The 26,187-nt window shown below is 43.3% G+C and overlaps 1 protein-coding gene across 2 annotated transcripts in view; it reads right to left on the bottom strand.

Moving 5' to 3' along the window:
• Nucleotides 1–26,187, bottom strand: part of msrab (methionine sulfoxide reductase Ab) — a 109,921-nt gene that overhangs the window by 34,041 nt on the left and 49,693 nt on the right. For both annotated transcript variants that reach the window (XM_061968201.2, XM_061968202.2), the window contains exon 5: nt 25,495–25,599. In XM_061968201.2, coding sequence (XP_061824185.2) covers nt 25,495–25,599 — 105 coding nt within the window. The remainder of the gene's footprint in view (nt 1–25,494; nt 25,600–26,187) is intronic.

Genomic DNA, 26,187 nt, shown 5'->3' on the forward strand with positions numbered 1-26,187 from the left:
ATTTTTAAACAACGAAAACAATCTGAAGTTGTCTTTATTTTTAAGTTATCGTGCCGTGATTTTACCAGTCCGACCCCCTCGGGAGTAGATTTTTCTCCATGTGGCCCCCGATCTAAAATGAGTTTGACACCCCTGGTTTAAACCTTCCTTTAACATACATACAGTATACCTAATAAATGCAGTGACCATCTTGAAACACAAGATGCAGACCAATTCCTGACATGCTGATCTGCCTAATGTGAAGACTGCTACAACGCAACCTTAATGCCATCCCTCCTGCTGTAATTACTATAAACAGTCATTTTGAGAATAATGCGAGTGCACATTGCATTGGCTGTGAATAAGCCTCATAATAATCATGTCTACAGAATGCGAATTTGTAAGCTTGAATGACGAGAGACCTTTTTCCTTAGGCCCCTTCTATACTAAGGTTATCCAGGGTAAATCCCACCTAACCTTATCCTTGTCCACACACACACAATGGTTATTGACCTTCATTGTCCATTCGTTTTTGGTGACTTTATATACTCTGGACCTAGACGTTGAGTCAGCGACATACATGGCGGACAATAACTGATACAGTTTGCTTTGCCAGTCCAAAACCAATCGCTGTTTTCCGTAGTCTTCCTTCGACGGCCAGGTAATACAAAGCACACGCTACCTTTTTTTTTTTTAATCACATCCACAGGAGTCCGCATTCTCGTTGTGTCTCCTCCGACAAATGGACAAAGTTTTTCGGTAAGTGGAATCACAGCTGACCTGGACATTGGAAAGTTCTCTTGTCGTCTGAGAAGTGTTGTATCCCAAATAGCTGCAATCGCGCGTTTTCTTCTTTTAAGGTATTCATGTGTGATTTCCACAAGCGTCTGTACAGACGGAAGGAGAAACACGGGCATGTCTGGATGACTCGCCTCCATATTTCCAGTGGTTAACTCCGAGTTCCGAAACCGCTTTATTATGAAGCTGGCTGTGGCGCATTCTTTCTGATGTCACTTCTTGTGTGGGCGTGGTCTTTCTGGCGTCACTGCCTCTCCGAACTCAGTTGGTAAACGATCGATGAGTCCATACAAAGCTGAGAGCCAGAGATTCAAGAAATACACGGCGCGCTTACCCGTGTGAAAAATTATCCAAGGAGGAGGACCTTAAACGATGGTTTGGTGTGGCTGAAATGGAGCTTAGGCTAAATAATTATTTGTTTAAGGAGTTATCCGGCTTAATGTAGACAGGGCCTTATAGTGTACTGATCCAGGCAATAACAGAGTCTGATTCTTTCATAGTGCTATCTACAGTCTACTGCTTAGGCAATGCATCGCTACCATCCATCTCTGTAGAACTGGATGTCCGCCATCTTGCCCGCAGCAATGTTGAGTACAATGGTGACCCTCCATGAAAGGCCACGTTTCACCATTGGCTGTCCATCAGGGGCTTTGCTCTGATCAGCCTAGAAGCTGCCCTGTAGCAGCCCTCTACCTTAAAATGTTCTCAACCAGGCCAAGGGCAGAACTGAACCAAACTGGGTCAAAACTGCTAACAAAATGCTGTCTATACCCCAATACCAGGGGTCGGCAACCCGCGGCTCCGGAGCCGCATGCAGCTCTTTGATCACTCTGATGCGGCTCAGCTGCATTTTTCCGGGAGGTTTCCGGATTTCGGTGCCTCTCCCGGAAATCTCCTGTGAAAAACATTCTCCGATTTTCATCCGGACAACATTAATGAGGGCGTGCCGTGATGGCACTGGCTTTAACGTCCTCTACAACATGTCCGCTTTTACACCGTGCTATCTGCGTGCCGGCCCGGTCACATGTTGCATGCGGCCTCTGCTTACACACGTAAGTGACTGCAAGTCATACTTGGTCAACAGCCATACAGGTTACACTGAGGGTTGTGATATAAACAACTTTAACACTCCTACTAATATGCGCCACACTGTGAACCCACACCAAACAAGAATGACAAACACATTTCGGGAGAACATCCGCACTGTAACACAACATAAACACAACAGAATAAATACCCAGAAACCCATGCATCCCTAACTCTTCCGGGCTACATTATACACCCCCGCTACCACCAAACCCCGCCCCCCCAAACCCCGCCTACCTCAACCAACGCACGGAGGCGCATATTAGTAAGAGTGTTAAAGTTGTTTAAACGGGCACCCTCAGTGTGACCTGTATGGCCGTTGAACAAGTATGCCTTGCAGTTACTTACGTGTGTCTGCAGAAGCCGCATACAGCATGTGACTGGGCTGGCAAGCTTTTTGTACTGGTTGTAGAGGGCGCTAAAGGCAGTGCCATCATAGCACGTCCTTATTATTGTTGTTTGGGTGAATATCAGCAGACATTCGAGAGAATAGTTGCTCTGAAATTCGGTAGTCTCCCGGAAAAATTGGGAGGGTTGGCAAGTTGGCATTCATATAAAACTCGCGGGCCGTACTAACATTACATTTTCATTTTAAGGTGCGGGCCGCGTGTCTGAGACCCCTGATTTATACATAGCACAAAGCAAAAAAAAACTTTGTATGCAGTGTTATTTCATTTTAAATTTCAAAAGAGTTTTGTGGCTCCCATTGTTTTCTTCATTTTGTGAAACGTGTCAAAATGGCTCTTTGAGTGGTAAAGGTTGCCGACCCCTGCCCTATACTGACAATTATTTATTCACTTTGCTAATTAATTTTTTGTTGATACAGCTCTTGTATTGGACATTTAGGCTATATCTACACTAAGCCGGATAACCCCTTAAACGAATAATTATTTAGCCTAAGCCCCATTTCAGCCACACCAAACCATCGTTTAAGGTCCCCCTCCTTGGATAATTTTTTACACGGGTAAGTGCGCCGTCTATTTCTTGAATCTCCGGCTCTTAGCTTTGTGTGGACTCATTGATCGTTTACAAACTGAGTTCGGAGAGGAAGTGACGCCAGAAAGACCGTGCCTCACACAGGAAGTGACGTCAGAAAGAACGCGCCACAGCCAGCTTCATAACAACCAGAGCTAACCACTGGAAAGATGGAGGAACTTTCAAATGTCCGGGTCAACTGTGATTCTACTTACCCAAAAACTTCATCCATTTGTCGAAGGAGAGACAACGAGAATGCGGGCTCCCGTGGATGTGATAAAAAAGGTAGCGTGTGCTTTGTATTACCTGGCCGATGAGGGAAGACTACGGAAAACGGCGAATGCTTTTGGACTGGCAAAGCAGATTGTATCAGTTATTGTCCGCCATGTATGTCGCGGACTCAACGTCTAGGTCTAGAATATATAAAGTCACCAAAAACGAATGGACAATGAAGGTGAAGACAAAAGAGTGAGGAGTGTCCTGACCAGATATAAAAACAATTTGAAATGTGGACTCGTCAGACCACAGAACACTTATCCACTTTGTATCAGTCCATCTTATATGAGCTCAGGCCCAGCAAAGCCGACGGCGTTTCTGGGTGTTGTTGATAAACGGTTTTCGCCTTGCAAAGGAGAGTTTTAACTTGCACTTACAGATGTAGCGACCAACTGTAGTTACTGACAGTGGGTTTCTGAAGTGTTCCTGAGCCCATGTGGTGATATCCTTTACACACTGATGTCGCTTGTTGATGCAGTACAGCCTGAGGGATCGAAGCTCACGGGCTTAGCTGCTTACGTGCAGTGATTTCTCCAGATTCTCTGAACCCTTTGATGATATTACGGACCATAGATGGTGAAATCCCTAAATTTCTTGCAATAGCTCGTTGACAAATGTTGTTCTGTTCTGTTGTTGCAATAGCTGGTTGAGAAAAGCTTTTCTTAAACTGTTCAACAATTTGCTCACGCATTTGTTGACAAAGTGGTGACCCTTGCCCCATCCTTGTTTGTGAAAGACTGAGCATTTCATGGAATCTACTTTTATACCCAATCATGGCACCCACCTGTTCCCAATTTGCCTGTTCACCTGTGGGATGTCCCAAATAAGTGTTTGATGAGCATTCCTCAACTTTATCAGTATTTATTGCCACCTTTCCCAACTTCTTTGTCACGTGTTGCTGGCATCAAATTCTAAAGTTAATGATTATTTGCAAAAAAAAAAATGTTTATCAGTTTGAACATCAAATATGTTGTCTTTGTAGCATATTCAACTGAATATGGGTTGAAAAATATTTGCAAATCATTGTATTCCGTTTATATTTACATCTAACACAAATTCCCAACTCATATGGAAACGGGGTTTGTACATTTAAAGGGGAACATTATCACCAGACCTATGTAAGCGTCAATATATACCTTGATGTTGCAGAAAAAAGACCATATATTTTTTTAACCGATTTCCGAACTCTAAATGGGTGAATTTTGGCGAATTAAACGCCTTTCTATTATTCGCTCTCGTTGTGACGTCACATCGGGAAGCAATCCGCCATTTTCTCAAACACATTACAAACACCGAGTCAAATCAGCTCTGTTATTTTCCGTTTTTTCGACTGTTTTCCGTACCTTGGAGACATCATGCCTCGTCGGTGTGTTGTCGGAAGGTGTAACAACACGAACAGGGACGGATTCAAGTTGCACCAGTGGCCCAAAGATGCGAAAGTGGCAAGAAATTGGACGTTTGTTCTACACACTTTAACGACGAAAGCTATGCTACGACAGAAATGGCAAGAATGTGTGGATATCCTGCGACACTCAAAGCAGATGCATTTCCAACGATAAAGTCAAAGAAATCTGCCGCCAGACCCCCAGGAAAAGAGAGCGGATGAGGGTATGTCTACAGAATATATTAATTGATGAAAACTGGGCTGTCTGCACTCTCAAAGTGCATGTTGTTGCCAAATGTATTCCATATGCTGTAAACCTAGTTCATAGTTGTTCTTTAATGCCAAACAAACACATACCAATCGTTGGTTAGAAGGCGATCGCCGAATTCGTCCTCGCTTTCTCCCGTGTCGCTGGCTGTCGTGTCGTTTTCGTCGGTTTCGCTTGCATACGGTTCAAACCGATATGGCTCAATAGCTTCAGTTTCTTCTTAAATTTTGTTTTCGCTAGCTGCCTCCACACTACAACCATCCGTTTCAATACATGCGTAATCTGTTGAATCGCTTAAGCCGCTGAAATCCGAGTTTGAATCCGAGCTAATGTCGCTATAGCTTGCTGTTCTTTCCGCCATGTTTGTTTGTATCGGCATCACTGTGTGACGTCACAGGAAAATGGACGGGTGTTTATAACGATGGTTAAAATCAGGCACTTTGAAGCTTTTTTTAGGGATATTGCGTGATGGGTAAAATTTTGAAAAAAACTTCGAAAAATAAAATAAGCCACTGGGAACTGATTTTTAATGGTTTTAACCCTTCTGAAATTGTGATAATGTTCCCCTTTAAGAACTTGCACACAAAGCAACACTGGAGGTGACTATGACGTGCGCATTTTCCGCGCATGCGTACTAGGTCGCGTTGCGCCGGCAGACGGAGGGGGAAGGGAGTCTTAAACGGTGGCATTGTTGTGTGTGTGGACAAGGATAAGGTTAGGTGGGATTTACCCCTTTAGTGTAAACGGGGCCTTAGAGGAAGCATGTGTACCTAATGTTGGGGCCGGTGAGTATTTGCCTCCACTATCAAAGACCTACGACCGTGATGTTGGAATATTCATCACATCTTCAGAGATCTTATACAGTACCAGCGGTGGAGCGACTCCCCAATCAAAGCAATAGCTCCACCCACAGCTCCAGCCTTGCTTTTGATTTTTCCCACTCCAGAGCCATTCCCAAAAGAGTTAAGTCCTCAAAGAAACACAACGGGAACAAACACAAGCCCCCAACCACATAAAAACTCTTGGTTCTCCCCTCTCGTCGCTCTCATGCGCTTTCTCCATTTTTAACAGCCCCCTTCGTTATTTTCTCCATCCGTCAAAGGCGGCAGTAATTATTAATGAGAGCCTCCCTGTTCCCTCTGCATTATGCATGAGAGCCTCGCTTCTTGAAAGCGCAGGGTAATGGGGGGGTTGGACAGAAGGGGAGGGGGGGGCTCCTGGGGTCACACGTGCCTATTCGCAGCCCTCGCGGGGTCACCGACCTACACCCGTGAAAATATTAATTAACCCCCGCCAGCAGCGCTCAAAATGAGACCGTTTCATAAGTGGGCCCCCTTTTAAACGGTTGACAGTTCAATGGAACGGGAAAGGGGGGGAATCAGACAAAGTGGGAGGACGTCGCTCTTCTTTAGGAGCGCGCATGTACGCCGTTGAAACCTGCTGGGATTCGCAGTAGCTCCGTGAGATCGTTTTCATTGTTTATCCCCATCCTTCACTCTCCCGTTCTGAGGCTTTTAATCTTTCTTTACCCCACCCGCCCCACCCCTCGCTCATTTCCTGCCAACACTTTAAAGCACGTTCGAACCAAAAGAGAGTGGAGAGGGAGGGGGATGAAGTGCAAGGCCGCCTTGTTGATGCATGTTGCACCCGCAACGTGTGCCTTTCTTCCACAGCTGCCGCGTTGACCCTCTTTCATTCCAAAAAAACCCCGGTGTCTTTTTCCTACGTAACGACCCCTTCATCCGCTAACAAGAGCGGGAGCTGGGATTAGCCTCATCCAGCCACGTATTGTCCCTCTGGCCTCTCCTGCCTATGGATTCTAAAGAGGGCCAGGCAGCGCTCGCACGCACGCAAAAACAAGAGACGACTGCAAATGAGGGGAAATCATAGACACAAGGAGAGCAAGCTTATGTAACGGGTGCCAAGAGAAATTAAAGCCATGTTTTAACTTCTGACGGTACAGCTCAGTTTGGTTCAACCCTGGTAGGGTTTGGTATAGCTTAAAGGGGAACATTATCACAATTTCAGAAGGGTTAAAACCATTCAAAATCAGTTCCCAGTGGCTTATTTTATTTTTCAAAGTTTTTTTCAAAATTTTACCCATCACGCAATATCCCTAAAAAAAGCTTCAAAGTGCCTGATTTTAACCATCGTTATATACACCCGTCCATTTTCCTGTGACGTCACATAGTGATGCCAACACAAACAAACATGGCGCATAGAACAGCAAGCTATAGCGACATTAGCTCGGATTCAGACTCGGATTTCAGCGGCTTAAGCGATTCAACAGATTACGCATGTATTGAAACGGATGGTTGTAGTGTGGAGGCAGGTAGCGAAAACGAAATTGAAGAAGAAACTGAAGCTAGTGAGCCATATCGGTTTGAACCGTACGCAAGCGAAACCGACGAAAACGACACGACAGCCAGCGACACGGGAGAAAGCGAGGACGAATTCGGCGATCGCCTTCTAACCAACGATTGGTATGTGTTTGTTTGGCATTAAAGGAAACTAACAACTATGAACTAGGTTTACAGCATATGAAATACATTTGGCAACAACATGCACTTTGAGAGTGCAGACAGCCCAATTTTCATCAATTAATATATTCTGTAGACATACCCTCATCCGCTCTCTTTTCCTGAAAGCTGATCTGTCCAGTTTTGGAGTTGATGTCAGCAGGCCAGAGAAGCTAGGGTCGATATTCTTCTCTTGATCATCTTCGGGGGCATAAGGGACGGTGTGAGCCAAGACATCCAGGGGGTTTAGCTCGCTCGTCTGCGGGAACAAACTGCCGCCATTGCTTGCCGTGCTACCGAGGTCCTTTGTCCCTGAATTGCTCACACACTCTGGCAGATTCAATGGGGGTCTGGCGGCAGATTTCTTTGACTTTATCGTTGGAAATGCATCTGCTTTGAGTGTCGCAGGATATCCACACATTCTTGCCATCTCTGTCGTAGCATAGCTTTCGTCGGTAAAGTGTGCGGAATAAACGTCCAATTTCTTGCCACTTTCGCATCTTTGGGCCACTGGTGCAACTTGTTCGTGTTGTTACACCCTCCGACAACACACCGACGAGGCATGATGTCTCCAAGGTACGGAAAACAGTCGAAAAAACGGAAAATAACAGAGCTGATTTGACTCGGTGTTTGAGAAAATGGCGGATTGCTTCCCGATGTGACGTCACGTTGTGACGTCATCGCTCCGAGAGCGAATAATAGAAAGGCGTTTAATTCGCCAAAATTCACCCATTTAGAGTTCGGAAATCGGTTAAAAAAATATATGGTCTTTTTCTGCAACATCAAGGTATATATTGACGCTTACATAGGTCTGGTGATAATGTTCCCCTTTAAGTTGTGGCCGTGGTGTTCGCAGGTAGGAAGGACGGCAATCGCTGCATCCTGGTTCTACATATCAAAACTCTCTGTCAACAGATTTGAATCCAACATAATTCAGTGTATTTTTCTAAAAATGATGCATTGAGCTACCAACCCCAAAAACCAGTTGAAGTTGCCACGTTGTGTAAATCGCAAATAAAAACAGAATACAAAGATTTGCAAATCCTTTTCAACCTATATTCAATTGAATAGACTGCAAAGACAAAATACTTAAGGTTCGAACTGGAAAACGTTGTTATATTTTGCAAATATTAGCTCACTTGGAGTTTGATGCCTGCAACATGTTTCAAAAAAGCTGGCACAAGTGGCAAAAAAGATTGAAAAAGTTGAGGAATGCTCGTCAAACACTTATTTGGAACATCCCACAGGTGAACAGGCTAATTGGGAACAGGTGGGTGCCATGATTGGGTTTGAAAGCAGCTTCCAGGAATAGCTCAGTCATTTACAAACAAGGATGGTGCGAGGGTCACCACTTTGTGCACAAATGCGTGAGTAAATTGTCCAACAGTTTACAGAACAACATTTGTCAACGAGCTATTGCAAGAAATGTAGGGATTTCACCATCCACGGTCCGTAATATCATCAAAAGGTTCAGAGACTCTGGAGAAATCACTGCACGTAAGCGATGCTATTACGGACCTTCAATTCCTTAGGTGGTACTGCATCAAAAAGCGACACCAGTGTGTAAAGGATATCACCACATGGGCTCAGGAACACTTCAGAACACCACTGGTAGTAACTACAGTTCGTCGCTACATCTGTAATTGCAAGTTAAAACTCTACTATGCAAAGCGAAAGCCATTTATCAACAACACCCAGAAACGCTGCCGGCTTGGCTGGGCCCGAGCTCATCTAAGATGGACTGATGCGAAGTGGAAAAGTGTTTTGTGGTCTGACGAGTCCACATTTCAAAATGTTTTTGAAAACTGTGGGCCTCGTGTCCTCTGGACCAAAGTGGAAAAGAACCATCCGGATTGTTATAAGCGCAAAGTTCAAAAGCCAGCATCTGTGATGGTATGGGGGTGTATTAGTGCCCAAGGCATGGGTAACTTACACAACTGTGAAGGCACCATTAATGCTGAAAGGTACATACAGGTTTTGGAGCAACATATGTTGCCATCCAAGCAATGTTATCATGGACGCCCCTGCTTGTTTCAGCAAGACAATGCCAAGCCACGTGTTACAACAGCGTGGCTTCATAGTAAAAGAGTGCGGGTACTAGACTGGCCTGCCTGTAGTCCAGACTTGTCTCCCATTGAAAATGTGTGGCGCATTATGAAGCCTAAAATACCACGGAGACCCCCGGACTGTTGAACAACTTAAGCTGTACATCAAGCAAGAATGGGAAATAATTGAATAGAATGCGGGCTCCCGTGAATGTGATAAAAAAGGTAGCGTGTGCTTTGTATTACCTGGCCGTCGAGGGAAGACTACGGAAAACGGCGAATGCTTTTGGACTGGCAAAGCAGACTGTGTCAGTTATTGTCCGCCATGTATGTCGCGGACTCAACGTCTAGGTCGAGACTATATAAAGTCACCAAAAAGGAATGGACAATGAAGGTGAAGGCAAAAGAGTGAGGAGTGTCCTGACCAGATATCTAGATCCCTAGATTGATTGTTGTAAAATGTTCTTTATCACATTGTTTACTTTCACGTGTCAATTAAATATTTGATTAATTTATGATGGCTCAGGTGTGATTCACTACAATAGGGCCCCACAGCACACTGGATTCCAGTTAATTGAAATACCACAACACTGGATATTGTTCAGATAAGTTCAATTTAATTTAAGAACTTGCACACAAAGCAACACTGGAGGTGACTATGACGTGCACATTTTCCGCGCATGCGTACTAGGTCGCGTTGGGTGGGAGGGGGAGAGGGGGTCTTAAACGACCATTGTGTGTGTGTGTGGACAAGGATAAGGTTAGGTGGGATTTACCCGTCGTGCAGGGAAACGTTGTGACTGTGAAGCGCTTTGAGTGTCTAGAAAAGCGCTCTATAAATCTAATCCAATAATACTTTCATCATTAATCCAATCATTAATTTGTGTTCCTTGGCTGAGGTGAGTAAATCAATTTCTCAATTAAAAGCAGCAGAGAGGGGCCTGATGGAAAATAACAAGCTCAATGTCAAAGTCTGTATTCTGAAGGAGCCACCACCTGGCCATTGACGGTATTAATTGGTGTTTGAGTCGGACCAATCATTTGCACCATGCTGCAAACACAAATAAAACCTAAGTGCAAATGGCCGATGACTACAGCCTGCCTTCTGTTATGTTTTTTTTTTTTTTTTTTTTTTTTTGGTGGTACGTTCGTGCTAGTAGGTTGTGCCGTGCCCCGCGGTCCCGCTACGTGTGCGTGCCAGCACAGCCCTCTCTCCTTCCTCTTCTCTCTCTCTGCTGCTATTTTTGCCCTGGTCTTATGTAAGCTGCTGCCGATGCGCTGGAGACAGAGGCAGAGTTTGGGATGGTGAGAGCATCCCCCAGTGAATGCGTGCGCACACACACACACACACATACGAGCTTCTCTATAAGGGCAGCCAATGTGTCACAACATAGAGAGCTGAAAAGTACAACGATGATCAGCTGGCTGTGAGCGATGCAAAGTATGCAGCCAAATGGCATCCGGCGAAGCGTACGTTCGCATTTTGATCACCCGCGTCTATTTTTCGCAGCTCAAATGTGACTTCATGGCTTTGGGTATGTCGTCAGTGCACGGTGACCGGGCCGCTGTTTATTTATAGCGACATCCAAAACTAACACATTAGTCCTGTCCTGACAAGAACTTTAGTAAAATGTATATAGGGTTGTACGGTATACCGGTATTAGTATAGCACCGCGATACTAATTAATACTTTTTGGTCCTATACCGCCTCTGAAACGTACCGATCCCGCATCCCCCCCCACGTCGTGACATTGCTGGTTTACGAGCTGAGGAGCATGTTCGGCAGCACACAAGCACAGAGTACTTACAAGCAGACAAAGTGTGTAGACAGAAAAGGGAGAACGGACACATTATGGCTTAAAAACTAACGATAAAGATGAATTTATAACACTGAAACGCCCTCAGGAAGAGGTGCTTGAAGAAATGACTAGCTAGCTAGCTAGCTAGCGGCTAAAGTTCATCCGCCGTCAGCAGTGTTTTAGCTACTTCTAAATCACTAATGCTGGTCTTCATGGCGATAAACAAAGTAAGTTTCTTACAAGTATCATCCCTGCATTGACGAGGAATAGCTAAACATGCTTCACTACACACCGTAGCTCACCGGCGTCTAAATGTAAATCCATTGGTGGATCTACACCTAACATCCACTGTAATGATATCAAGTACAGGCACGTATCTAGTCGATACTACTATTTGGCATGACAACATCTTCTTTGGTTTTTTTAAAATGTATATTATATTTATAAACTCAGGACTTTGAATATGACCAATGTATGATCCTGTAACGACTTGGTATCGGATTGATACCCAAATGTGTGGTATCATCCAACACTAATGTAAAGTATCAAACGACAGAAGAATAAGTGTTTTTAACATTTTAACAGAAGTGTAGATAGAACATGTTAAAAGAGAAAGTAAGCAGATATTAACAGTAAATGAAGAAGTAGATTAATCATTCATTTTCTACCACTTGTCCTTAATAATGTTGACAAAATAATAGAATGATAAATGACACAATATGTTACTGCATATGTCAGCAGACTAATTAGGAGCCTTTGTTTGTTTACTTACTACTAAAAGACAAGTTGTCTAGTATGTTCACTATTTTATTTAAGGACTTAAGTGCAATAATAAACATATGTTTAATGTACCCTAAGATTTTTTAGTTAAAATAAAGCCAATAATAAAAAATGTTGTGGTCCCCTTTATTTAGAAAAGTACTGAAAAGTATCAAAATAATTTTAGTATCGTTACAACACTACTCACTTATGTGCGATAATGCTAATATTACGAATTACAACCGACAAAGGCTAATGACTCTTTATTTTCTTTAAATAGCTATTAACAGCAAGGTTCATAGACTATTCTCTGCTTTCCAAAACTTTTACCTTTTATCATAGAGGAGTCTTAATAACATAATGAAGACACAGAACCCCCCACACATACGCACACGTGCCGTACAATCTCCATAAATTAGGGCTGTCAAGCGTATGCCGGAGCCTAATAACTGACACCTGGTAATGAGCACCCCATTTGGGGGGGTAGAGAGGCTTGAAGGGGGATGGGGGTGGCAGGGGTCAGAGTCAGGGGTCAAGGTCGTCTCCTGTGGGGTTCAGTTTTTTTTAGAAGCTGGGGGGGAACACTCCCCTAAATTGAAGGATTCTGGTGACTCAGGACGACACGGGGGTACCCCCAAAAGGGAATTGGCGTGTGTCGCTGCCAGCTGGGGTGAAGATATTATCATTAGGGAATATTCATGCTCATTTGTGAGGAGACCAACGACCATCAGCATGACACTGCAGATGGGCTGATTTGGTTCTATTTTGGGATGGTTCCTTATTCATGCTACAACAATACCCAAGTCTAATACAAAGTCTGTTTGCTGATGTACAGATATTACTGTTGTCGCAATGCCAGTATTTTGGTACTGGTACCAAAATGTATTTCGTGAAAGGAAGACCACAAAACATTTCATTATTGACTATATTTTAGGAGAAAATCTTATGATACAATAAACGCATGTTTCTTTTGCAATCAAAGAACGATTTTGGCATTAAATAACATAGTGAACATACTAAACAACTTGTCTTTTAGTAGTAAGTAAGCAAACACGTTTCTCCTCCAAACATATTGCTGGGTATTGTGGCCAAACACCTCAATTTTTGTTCCATCTGACATCACATGGACAAAGATAAGACCTTCTGGAGGAAAGTTCTGTGGTCAGATGAAAAAAAAGTTGAGCTGTTTGGCCACAATACCCAGCAATACGTTTGGAGGAGAAAAGGTGAGGCCTTTAATCCCAGGAACGCCATTCCTCCCGTCAAGCATGGTGGTGGTAGTATTATGCTCTGGGCCTGTTTTGCTGCTCATGGAACTGGTGCTTTACAGAGAGTAAGTGGGACAATGAAAACGGAGGATTACCTCCAATTACCTAAAATCATCAGCCCGGAGGTTGGGTCTTGGGCGGAGTTGGGTGTTCCAACAAGACAATGACCCCAAACACACGTCAAAAGTGGTAAAGGAATGGCTAAATCAGGCTAGAATTAAGGTTTTAGAATGGCCTTCCCAAAGTCCTGACTTAAACGTGTGGACAATGCTGAAGAAACAAGTCCATGTCAGAAAACCAACACATTTAGCTGAACTGCACCAATTTTGTCAAGAGGAGTGGTCAAAAATTCAGCCAGAAGCTTGTGGATGGCTACCAAAAGCGCCTTATTGCAGTGAAACTTGCCAAGGGACATGTAACCAAATATTAACATTGTTGTATGTATACTTTTGACCCAGCAAATTTGGTCACATTTTCAGGAGACCCATAATGAATTCATAAAAGAACCAAACTTCATGAATGTTTTTTTGTGACCAACAAGTATGTGCTCCAATCACTCTATCACAAAAAAAATAAAAGTTGTAGAAATGATTGGAAACTCAAGACAGCCATGACATTATGTCCTTCACAAGTGTATGTAAACTTTTGACCACGACTTGTTCATTTCCTGATCATATCTGGTTACTTTCTGTTTCAATATGTTCTATCGACACTTCTGTTAAAACGTAATAATCACTTATTATTCTGTTCTTTACATACGTTTTGGATAATACTAAAAATTCGGGTGTGGATCTAATACCAAGGAGTTACAGGGTCATATATTGCTCATATTCAAAGTCGTCCTCTGTCCAGGGATGTATTTCCTCAGTTTATAAATAATAAAAATGACAAAAGATTTTGTGATGATAAAAAAATATTGTCGTAATCATTGCAGTATCGACTACATATGGCTCTTATACTTATAGATTTTTGTGTATCCACCCATTTGTTTACATTCAGGCGCGCTACTTTCGCTTGCTGTTGGCGGTTAGCTATTGTATCCTCCTACGGTGTGTAGTTAAAGGGGAAGATTATCACAATTTCAGAATGGTTAAAACCATTAAAAATCAGTTCCCAGTGGCTTATTATATTTTTCGGAGTTTTTTTTCAAACTTTTACCCATCACACAATATCCCTAAAAAAAGCTTCAAAGTGCCTGATTTTAACCATCGTCCATTTTCCTGTGACGTCACATAGTGAAGCCAACACAAACAAACATGGCGGAAAGAACAGCAAGCTATAGCGACATTAGCTCGGATTCAAACTCGGATTTCAGCGGCTTAAGCGATTCAACAGATTACGCATGTATTGAAACGGATGGTTGTAGTGTGGAGGCAGGTAGCGAAAACGAAATTGAAGAAGAAACTGAAGCTATTGAGCCATATCGGTTTGAACCGTATGCAAGCGAAACCGACGAAAACGACACGACAGCCAGCGACACGGGAGAAAGCGAGGATGAATTCGGCGATCGCCTTCTAACCAACGATTGGTATGTGTTTGTTTGGCATTAAAGGAAACTAACAACTATGAACTAGGTTTACAGCATATGAAATACATTTGGCAACAACATGCACTTTGAGAGTGCAGACCGCCCAATCAATCAATTAATATATTCTGTAGACATACCCTCATCCGCGCTCTTTTCCTGAAAGCTGATCTGTCCAGTTTTGGAGTTGATGTCAGCAGGCCAGGGAAGCTAGGGTCGATAGGGAGTTTAGCTCGCTCGTCTGCGGGAACAAACTGCCGCCATTGCTTGCCGTGCTACCGAGGTCCTTTGTCCCTGAATTGCTCACACACTCCGGCAGATTCAATGGGGGTCTGGCGGCAGATTTCTTTGACTTTATCGTTGAAAATGCATCTGCTTTGAGTGTCGCAGGATATCCACACATTCTTGCCATCTCTGTCGTAGCATAGCTTTCGTCGGTAAAGTGTGCGGAACAAACGTCCAATTTCTTGCCACTTTCGCATCTTTGGGCCACTGGTGCAACTTGAATCCGTCCCTGTTCGTGTTGTTACACCCTCCAACAACACACCGACGAGGCATGATGTCTCCAAGGTACGGAAAACAGTCGAAAAAATGGAAAATAACAGAGCTGATTTGACTCGGTGTTTGAGAAAATAGCGGATTGCTTCCTGATGTGACGCCACGTTGTGACGTCATCGCTCCGAGAGCAAATATTAGAAAGGCGTTTAATTCGCCAAAATTCACCCATTTAGAGTTCGGAAATCGGTTAAAAAATTATATGGTCTTTTTTCTGCAACATCAAGGTATATATTGACGCTTACATAAGTCTGGTGATAATGTTCCCCTTTATGTTTAACTCTCCCTCATCCTGCAGGGTTGATATTTCTAAGAAACAGTTTATTTGTCACCACGGAGGTGAAGATGAATGATTTAGAAGTAGCAAAAACACTGTGGACGGTGGCCGCTAGTTAACTATTTTTTAAATCACCGCTTGCAGAGTTGTCTGTTCAACATATTCCCGCTTGAAGCCGAACCACCGCCAGACGATGGACCTCGTGCTGTTTTTCTTGGGAATTAATTCTTCCTCCATTTGTTACCAGATTGGCACTTTCTTTCTCTCGTATTACCGCTCGCACCACTCCGCTAGCACCACAGCTAACGTGACCCATGTCGCCCTCTCTGTTCCGCGAGGGCATGTGACGTTGCACGTGCGACAGTATGTGACGTATGTAAGAAGGTGCGCTTGTTTTATGTCTCTGTGAGAAGGAGAGACAAGAAAGAGTGAGAAACGCCTGCAGTGTAATGCCCCGCAGCTAAAAGCAACTGCGTGAGAACGTATACTCGAATATCACGATATAGTCATTGTCTATATCGCACAGAGACAAACCCGCGATATATTGAGTATATTCGATATATCGCCCAGCCCTACACCACAGTCTACTGCACCAGACCCTCGTAGCTCAACTTAAGACCCACTTTACTGCTCACTAGTGTTACCATATCTGAGTTATTGTGCAGAAATATGGGGAAACAACTACAAATGTGCGCTTCATTCACTAACTGTGTTACAAAAAAGATCAATTATAATAATACATAATGCTGGATAAAGAGAACATACAAACCCTTTATTTATTAAATCACAAATATTGAAATTCAACTATTTGGTGCATTTGCAAACAGCTAAAATGATGTACAAAGCAAACTATAACCTGCTACCCAAGAATGTACAACAATTCTTCTCAACAAAAGAGGAGAAATATAAGCATCCATCCATCCATCCATTTTCTACCGCTTGTCCCGTCTGGGGTCGCGGGGGTTGCTGGAGCCTATCTCAGCTGCATATGGGCGGAAGGCGGGGTACACCCTGGACAAGTTGCCACCTCATCACAGGGCTAACACAGATAGACAGTCAACATTCACACTCACATTCACACACTCGGGCCAATTTAGTGTTGCCAATCAACCTATGGTGCATGTCTTTATAACATACTTGCCAACCCTCCCGAATTTTCCGGGAGACTCCCGAAATTTAGCACCTCTCCCGAAAACCTCCCGGGACAAACATTCTCCCGAAAATCTCCCGATTTTCAGCCGGAGCTGGAAGCCACGCCCCCTCCAGCTCCTTGCGGACCTAAGTGAGGACAGCCTTTTTTCAGACGGGAAGACAACAGGGTGACAAGAACTAAATCCTCCAGACTAGAGATAAATTGTATTATTATGTTTATCTTACCTAAAAATAAATATATTTATTAATAAAAAATAAAAAAAACTAAATAAATGTTTACTATATTTTCCTAAAAACATCAAAATTAATTGTACTTTTATTTTTATTTTTTCCTGACTCCTTATTACATCCAGCCATAGAATTATACATTAAAATAAACATATTTGAAATAATTGATTTTAAATTATAATAATTCATTTAAAATTACCATATTTAATTATTAAAATAATTGCTTGTTTATCAACAACTTTAGCATTTTATTCATTACATTTTGAAACTCTCAGAAGCCAAGTTATGTTATATTCCTTAATATTTATTTATGCAAGTTTGAAGTATCAATTATCTAAACACCAGTTTTGTTTGCATATTTTCAGGATATATATATATATATATATATATATATATATATATATATATATATATATATATATATATATATATATCCTGAAAATATATTTTCAATTGAAATGTATAACTATGATTTGTATCAGATTTTTGTTCTATTTTTGGGGTGATGTGTTTAACTTGTTGATGTGTCTAATATTTCATATATATATATATATATATATATATATATATATATATATATATATATATATATACATATATATATTTATATGTATGAAATACTTGACTTGGTGAATTCTAGCTGTCAATATACTCCTCCCCTCTTAACCACGCCCCGCCCCACCCCCGAAAATCTAATTTAAAACATTTGTATGTTCGTACAACACTTAAAACCTTTAACATATCAGTATGTGGAATTAAATAATGGAATGGATTAAGCAAAGAAATCAAACAAAGCACCAATACGATTCAGTTTAAGAGACTGTTCAAACTACAAGTGTTCACAAAGTACACAGAAATACATTTTGGTACCGGCACTAAAATATTGGTATCGGGACAACACTCTTACAGAGAGTCATTTTTAGTCTTAAATTAAGATAAAAAAAAAGGGCTCCACAGAAAAAAAGGGCACTTTTCTCTGCGTGACCCTTGGTCGGGAAAATGGAGCTGCGTTTTAGTTGATGTCGACCCACAAGCTGGAAGAAATAGCGAGCACAAATCGACAAAAAAAACCCCATTGAATGACATGCTTAGCTCCAAATCCTCGGCAGGTCGCTCTACCCACAGGACCAAGGATATTTCCATATCCATGGTTGCTGTTAGCCGAGTCGTCACCGGAGAAAATGCGACTCGCTTCTACTGGGGTGCTGACAATCAGAGGGGTGGAGCTTCACTTCTTTGCTTAAATTCTAGTTTAGCGCATTAATAACCTAAACTGTGAATTGTTTCTATCATGCTTTGACTGCGCAGGCACAAATAAAACATGAATATACATACATCCCGTGAAATAACACACATTTCACTTACTTTTGTAAATATAATACTTCATTGGCCACATCAAGATCTGGGGAATAAGGTTGAAATCTTCTTAAAACAGCAACTTTAAGTACAGTTGTGATTAGAGATGCCCGATAATATCGGACTGCCGATATTATCGGCTGATAAATGCTTTAAAATGTAATATCGGAAATTATTGGTATCGGTTTCAAAAAGTAAAATGTATGACTTTTTAAAACGCCACTGTGTACACGGACGTAGAGAGAAGTACAGAGCGCCAATAAACCTGCCTTTGCGTGCCGGCCCAGTCACATAATATCTGCGGCTTTTCACACACGCAAGTGAATGGAATGCATACTTGATCAACACCCATACAGGTCACACTGTGGGTGGCCGTATAAACAACTTTAACACTGTTACAAATATGCGCCACACTGTGAACCCACACCAAACAAGAATGACAAACACATTTCGGGAGAACATCCGCACCGTAACACAACATAAACACAACAGAACAAATACCCAGATCCCCTTGCAGCACTAACTCTTCCGGGACGCTACAATATACAGCCCCCGCCCCCCCCTACCCCGCCCATCTCAACCTCCTCATGCTCTCTCAGGGAGAGCATGACCCAAAATCCAAGCTGCTGTTTTGAGGCATGTTAAAAAAATTAATGCACTTTGTGACTTCAATAATAAATATGGCAGTGCCATGTTGGCATTTTTTTTCCATAACTTGAGTTGATTTATTTTGGAAAACCTTGTAACATTGTTTAATGCATCCAGCAGGGCATCACAACAAAATTAGGCATAATAATGTGTTAATTCCACGACTGTATATATCGGTATCGATTGATATCGGAATCGGTAATTAAGAGTTGGACAATATCGGAATATTGGGTATTGGCAAAAAAGCCATTATCGGACATCTATAGTTACAACACTACCCTGGACACATGAGGACTTTGAATATGACCAATGTATGATCCTGTAACAACTTGGTATCGGATTGATACCTAAATTTGTGGTATCATCCAAAACTAATGTAAAGTATCAAACAACAGAAGAATAAGTGATTATTACATTTTAACAGAAGTGTAGATAGAACCTGTTAAAACAGAAAATAAGCAGATATTAACAGTAAATGAACAAGTAGATTAATAATTCATTTTCTACCACTTGTCCTTAATAATGTTGACAAAATAATAGAATGATAAATGACACAATATGTTACTGCATATGTCAGCAGATTAAATTAAGAGCCTTTGATTGTTTACTTACTAATAAAAGACAAGTTGTCTAGTATGTTCACTATTTTATTTAAGGACTTAACTGCAATAAGAAACATATGTTTAATGTACCCTAAGGTTTTTTGTTAAAATAAAGTCAATAATGCAATTTTTTTGTCGTCCCCTTTATTTAGAAAAGTAGCGAAAAGTACCGAAATAATTTTAGTACCGGTACCAAAATATTGGTATCGGAACAACACTAGTGCAAACATGTTGCGAAAGACTCGAGTGACCTCCAGTATTGTATGATCTTTTACTGAAGCAGCATCAGCGTATCGTATCATAATAGTATGTGGCCTAAAAAAAAAGGAAAGGACGGATAAAGGAAAGGAAACAAAGAGGAGAAGAAAGGGGGTAAGGCCTTGGTTGTTAGGATGAACAGCAACAAAATGGAGGAAGAGCAGGGATGATGTGGGGGTTGGGATGGGGTTGCTGAGGATGAGGAGCTGGGAGGAGAGAGTGACTAAGAGATAAAAGAAGAGCAAGAGTGTTTATGTGGTGAGTGGATGGCCTCGGGGAGCTCTGCTCCACGGATGTGCTGACGGGCTGAGGGGCCGCGTGTTCGCTCAGTCGCTCGCTTGCCTGCTTTCAGGGCCCCGCCGTAAAGAGGACAGGGGTGAAGGTGAGATGGGTGGCGAGCGAGGTGAACTGCAATAGAATGTGGCAAACGAGGGGGGCAAAAGAACTGAGACAGGCAGCGAGGAGTGGGGGTTTGGGAACGGAGGTTCAAAAAGGAGAATTGGAACACGTTGGTATGGGTCGGGGAATAAAAAGCTGATTGTGGGGCTTAACGGGGGGATAAGACGTTGGCAGGTTAATGGAGCAGCGAGAAAAGACGTTCCTTGTGGAAAACACGGCGAGGGGGGGGGGGGGGGGGGGGGGAAATCAAGGCCTTCATATAGGGAGCTTAGTTGGATGTATGAACAATTAAATAATATCTGCTCATGCGTGGGAGTGAGTCGGGAACGTGCACGCGAGCCCGTCATCAAACCCACGATTGCACTTTGACGCGCCGATGTCACTTTGACTGGGGAGAGTTTGTCGCCGCGCGCCCATGTGTGAGCTTGCATTATTGAAGAGTTGTCATAACTCAAGACATAAGGAGCGACGCGTCTTGAATTCAGGGGTGTGATGTGGTTTTGGAGACGGAGGGTTGGGCGGGGGGGGGGGATGGCGGTGGGGGTTGTCTTTATGCAACATCCCAGAGAAGCCGGCAGATTGAGACTATAGCGTTGCTGAATATGGAAAGAGGGCACACGGCAAAGGCTGCCGGGAGTTTCTGATTGGCTGCTAATGTTGCTATCCAAGCCGGGATTGGCGGAGACGACGCAGCCCCGACATCACGTTGTCGGGACTAAACCCTTTTGAACTGAGGCAAAAGCGGAGAGGCGCAGATCCCAAATCGCACACGCGTTAAAAGAATGGGAGCATGAACTCTGAACACGCATGCACGTGTGACAGCTGCGTCGGAACCAAAAGTGCGCATGTAGAAGTGCGCGCGCGCGCGGGCGAACGCACGTGTGTGTCCAAGTCCCGAAACTTCCCGCATTGCCCCGAGAGCGTTTCTATAAGGTGGACGGAATAAATTGGAGCTTAAGCACGCGTGAAGGCACAGCCAGCGGGCCACATCACGCCACATTTGTCAAATCAGAGGGAGAATTTCTGCTCCACGTGAACACAGGATTTGGCGAGGTGGGTGGGGGGGGGTAGACGGCAGGAAGTCACGCTCTGGGAAGTAACGCTCGCCCCCCAAAAACTAAAAGAGATTTTGGAAGGTGTTGCCCGTCCTTAACTGTAGCGTAGAGAATAAACTGCGCAGGCTGTAAATAAAACATGAGAAGAGACAAGTGTGGGAGTGGGGGTATGGGGGGGTTAAATGCATGACTGCGCTTTCGGACCCGTTATGCGTCTTTGACCGCGGTGGGCAGACACACACTACCTCCACTAACGACTCAAACGCGACAATATCCCCCGCTTCCTTTCAACTTCACGACTTTTTTTTAAAGTCCCCTTCTTTCTTCACAGTCGGCTTACGAGCGCGCCGACATTTATATTGTATTTGGGTCACGTTGAATATGTAAGCGCAATCATGACGGATGCAAAACATGACGGCATCGACTGAAGTAATGTCACGGAGTACACGCCGTGTGTGTGTGTGGTGAGCAAAGGCCTATAAATCTTTGATTCACCTTTTTTCCAACTTGTCATACCACCCCCTTGCCCTTCCATTCCATATGAGTGAGCAGAGTAGCTCTTTGCCCGTCCCCGCGCTCTCTCATGCCCCGCTCCCGACGTGCACACGCTCCTCCAGCGCCCTCCCGGTGCATTAATGTTCTTACATCACCTCCTCCAATGGGTAGGCCAAACAAGAGAGACTCACAAAACGAGATGGGGGAAGATGGGAGAAAAGAGGTGAGCCATTAATGTCCACGTAAAACATGTAACCTGCCGACATCAAATAGGAGTCCGACCAAAATGTTCGCTCTAAGGCCATGTCTAAACTAAGCCAGATAACCCCTTAAAGGCCTACTGAAATGCGATTTTCTTATTTAAACGGTGATAGCAGGTCCATTCTATGTGTCACACTTGTGGGGGACACTTTGATACATTTTGTGCATTAAAGATGCTAAAAACCAATCCCATGTCGGTCAAAATATCGACATCTTAGCTTTGAAGCGAAAGTGATGAGTGAGATCGGCTGATATGGATCACATGCATTAAAGGCCTACTGAAATGCGATTTTCTTATTTAAACGGGGATAGCAGGTCCATTCTATGTGTCATACTTGATCATTTCGCGATATTGCCATATTTATGCTGAAAGGATTTAGTAGAGAACATCGACGATAAAGTTCGCAACTTTTGGTCGCTGATAAAAAAGCCTTGTCTGTACCGGAAGTAGCAGACGAGTAGCGTGACGTCACAGGTTGTGGAGCTCCTCACATCCGCACATTGTTTACAATCATGGCCACCAGCAGCGATAGCGATTCGGACCGAGAACGCGACGATTTCCCCATTAATTTGAGCGAGGATGAAAGGTTCGTGGATGAGGAAAGTGAGAGTGAAGGACTAGAGGGCAGTGGGAGCGATTCAGATAGGGAAGATGCTGTGAGAGGCGGGTGGGACCTGATATTCAGCTGGGAATGACTAAAACAGTAAATAAACACAAGACATATATATACTCTATTAGCCACAACACAACCAGGCTTATATTTAATATGCCACAAATTAATCCCGCATAACAAACACCTCCCCCCTCCCGTCCATATAACCCGCCAATACAACTCAAACACCTGCACAACACATTCAATCCCACAGCCCAAAGTAGCTTTCACCTCCCCAAAGTTCATACAGCACATATATTTCCCCAAAGTTACGTACGTGACATGCACATAGCGGCACGCACGTACGGGCAAGCGATCAAATGTTTGGAAGCCGCAGCTGCATGCGTACTCACGGTACCGCGTCTGCGCATCCAACTCAAAGTCCTCCTGGTAAGAGTCTCTGTTGTCCCAGTTCTCCACAGGCCAATGGTAAAGCTTGACTGTCATCTTTCGGGAATGTAAACAATGAAACACCGGCTGTGTTTGTGTTGCTGCAGCCGCCCGCAATACACCGCTTCCCACCTACAGCTTTCTTCTTTGCTGTCTCCATTGTTCATTGAACAAATTGCAAAAGATTCACCAACACAGATGTCCAGAATACTGTAGAATTTTGCGATGAAAACAGACGACTTAATAGCTGGCCACCATGCTGTCCCAAAATGTCCTCTACAATCCGTGACGTCACGCGATGATGTCATCATACTGAAACGTTTTCAGCAGGATATTTTGTGCAATATTTAAAATTGCACTTTAGTAAGCTAACCCGGCCGTATTGGCATGTGTTGCAATGTTAAGATTTCATCATTGATATATAAACTATCAGACTGCGTGGTCGGTAGTAGTGGTTTCAGTAGGCCTTTAAGACAAAGCGATTGCAACTATTTCAGATACAGCACTTCTCAGACGGCAAGAGAACTTTCCAATGTACACGTCATACTTGCCAACCTTGAGACCTCCGAATTCGGGAGACTGGGGGGGTGGGGGGGGGGGGGGGGTGTTGAGGTGGGGGAGGGTTTGGTGGTAGCGGGGGTGTATTATTGTAGCCCGGAAGAGTTAGGGCTGCAAGGAGTTCTGGGTATTTGTTCTGTTGTGTTTATGTTCGGGATGTTCTCCCGAAATGTGTTTGTCATTCTTGTTTGGTGTGGGTCCACAGTGTGGTGCATATTTGTTACAGTGATAAAGTTGTTTATACGGCCACCCTCAGTGTGACCTGTACGGCTATTGATCAAGTATGCCTTGCAGTCACTTACGTGTGTCTGCAGAAACCGCGTATGGTGAAAAAGCGGACGCGACGACAGGTTGTATAGGACGCTAAAGGCAGTGCCATCACGGCACGCCCTTGATATTGTTGCCCGGGTGAAAATCGGGAGAATGGTTTAACCCGGGAGATTTTCGGGAGGGGCACTGAAATCCGGGAGTCTCCTGGAAAAATCAAGAGGGTTGGCAAGTATGGTCCAGGTCAGCTGAGATTCTACTTAATGAAAAACTTTGTCCATTTGTCGAAGGCGAGCCGACGAGAATGTGGGCTCCCGTGGATGTGATAAAAAAGGTCGCGTGTGCTTTGTATTACCTGGCCGTCGAGGGAAGACTACGGAAAACGGCGAATGCTTTTGGACTGGCAAAGCAGACTGTATCAGTTATTGTATTGTGTTGTATTGATTTGATTAACGTGGACCCAGACTTAAACAAGTTGAAAAACGTATTCGGGTGTTACCATTTAGTGGTCAATTGTACGGAATATGTACTGTAATGTGCAATCTACTAATACAAGTTTCAATCAATCAATCAATGAAAAATTGTCCGCCATGTATGTCGCGGACTCAACGTCTAGGTCCAGAGTAGATAAAGTCACCAAAAAGGAATGGACAATGAAGGTGAAGGCAAAATAGTGAGGAGTGTCCAGACCAGATATCTAGATCCCTAGATTGATTGTTGTCAAATGTTCCTTGTCACATTGTTTACTTCCACTTGTCCATTAAATATTTGATTAATTTATGATGGCTCAGGTGTGATTCACTACAATAGGGCCCCACATCACACTGGATTCCAGTTAATTGAAATACCACAACACTGGATATTGTTCAGATAAGTTAGATTTAAGAACTTGCACACAAAGCAACACTGGAGGTGACTATGACGTGCACATTTTCCGCGCATGCGTACTAGGTCGCGTTGAGCCGAGAGGGGGGGTTCCAATAGGTACTAAAAAACAGGTACCAATAGGTAAGAAACGTTGGTTTTGTATAATCGGCCCTCTTTAAGTGTTTAGTGAACAGGCATGATCCTTTTTTGCTTGATTAACCATTATTGTGCTTTTTCTGATAATCACTTTCTTCAGGCTTCTGATTGGCTGGTAAGGCTTTATAGTTAGGGATTACAGCGCCACCTGCTGGTTTGGCAACCCCCTGAAAACTTGCAAAGGCCTATTTGTGCAGGAACACACTTTTTTTTTTTTTTAAGTCAAACTACTAATGTATATTTGTAAGCATTGTAGGCAAAGACACAGATGTTCTTTGGGGATTTAAGAAGCATTTTAGATTGAAGGTAAAATGTGTTCAAATACGAGAAGTCAAGTTGCCTTGATTCAACCTTTGCGGAATACCTGCATCTTCTATTCACGACCATGATTTTTGGTGGGCTTCATGCACCACACTGGCATGTCTCTCTATGGATGGATGGATGGAAGACACATTAACAGTGTCTGGCATTGACTTCCACCCACGAGGCGTCCCCCACCCCATCACTACGTACACGTATGCACACGTCTGGGCAGCATCCTTCTGCTCCAATACACCCTGTACCCCTACGGGATGCCTCTTGTAAGATAGGCGACATTTTTGTGGGGAGGTTTGTGCGTGCGAGCACTTCTACTACCTTGTGTCGGATCGTGGTTCTCCCAAAAGTGTTTAAGCAGCTCCTCCAGGCTAGTGTCTTTGGTAGAGAAGACCACCCTCACGACCTCGGTGTGTCCAGTCAGCCCTGCGGAAAGGAACACAACGGAGTTCAACACAATGGGTATCAGGGCATGGCTGTTATACTTCATCTAGTCTTCTTTTTGCATTTTCCTCCACACCTATTTCCAATTGCCAGGACCAATAATAAAGTTCGTGAAAATAGTTTCTAGTTTACAATTTATAAAATATACACCAAAGATAATGGCGCATAAAAGTGATGTCACTTAAACAAGACAAGATAAATTATTTAAAATTAGTGTTAAAAAGACACTTATTATGGTGACACACGCGTATACATGTACAGTACAGGCCAAAAGTTTGGACACACCTTCTCATTTTAATGTGTTTTCTTTATTTTCATGACTATTTACATTGTAGATTGTCACTGAAGGCATCAAAACCATACTTGCCAACCCTCCCGATTTTCCCGAGAGAATTTTAGTGCCCCTCCCGAAAATATCCCGGGGCAACCATTCTCCCGAATTTCTCCCGATTTCCACCCGGACAACAATAATGGGGGCGTGACTTAAAGGCACTGCCTTTAGCGTCCTCTACAACATATTGCCACGTCCACTTTTCCTCCATACAAACAGCGTTCCAGCCCAGTCACATA

This window comes from Nerophis lumbriciformis, linkage group LG08 (assembly GCF_033978685.3).
Source record: "Nerophis lumbriciformis linkage group LG08, RoL_Nlum_v2.1, whole genome shotgun sequence".
Classification (NCBI taxonomy): domain Eukaryota; kingdom Metazoa; phylum Chordata; class Actinopteri; order Syngnathiformes; family Syngnathidae; genus Nerophis; species Nerophis lumbriciformis.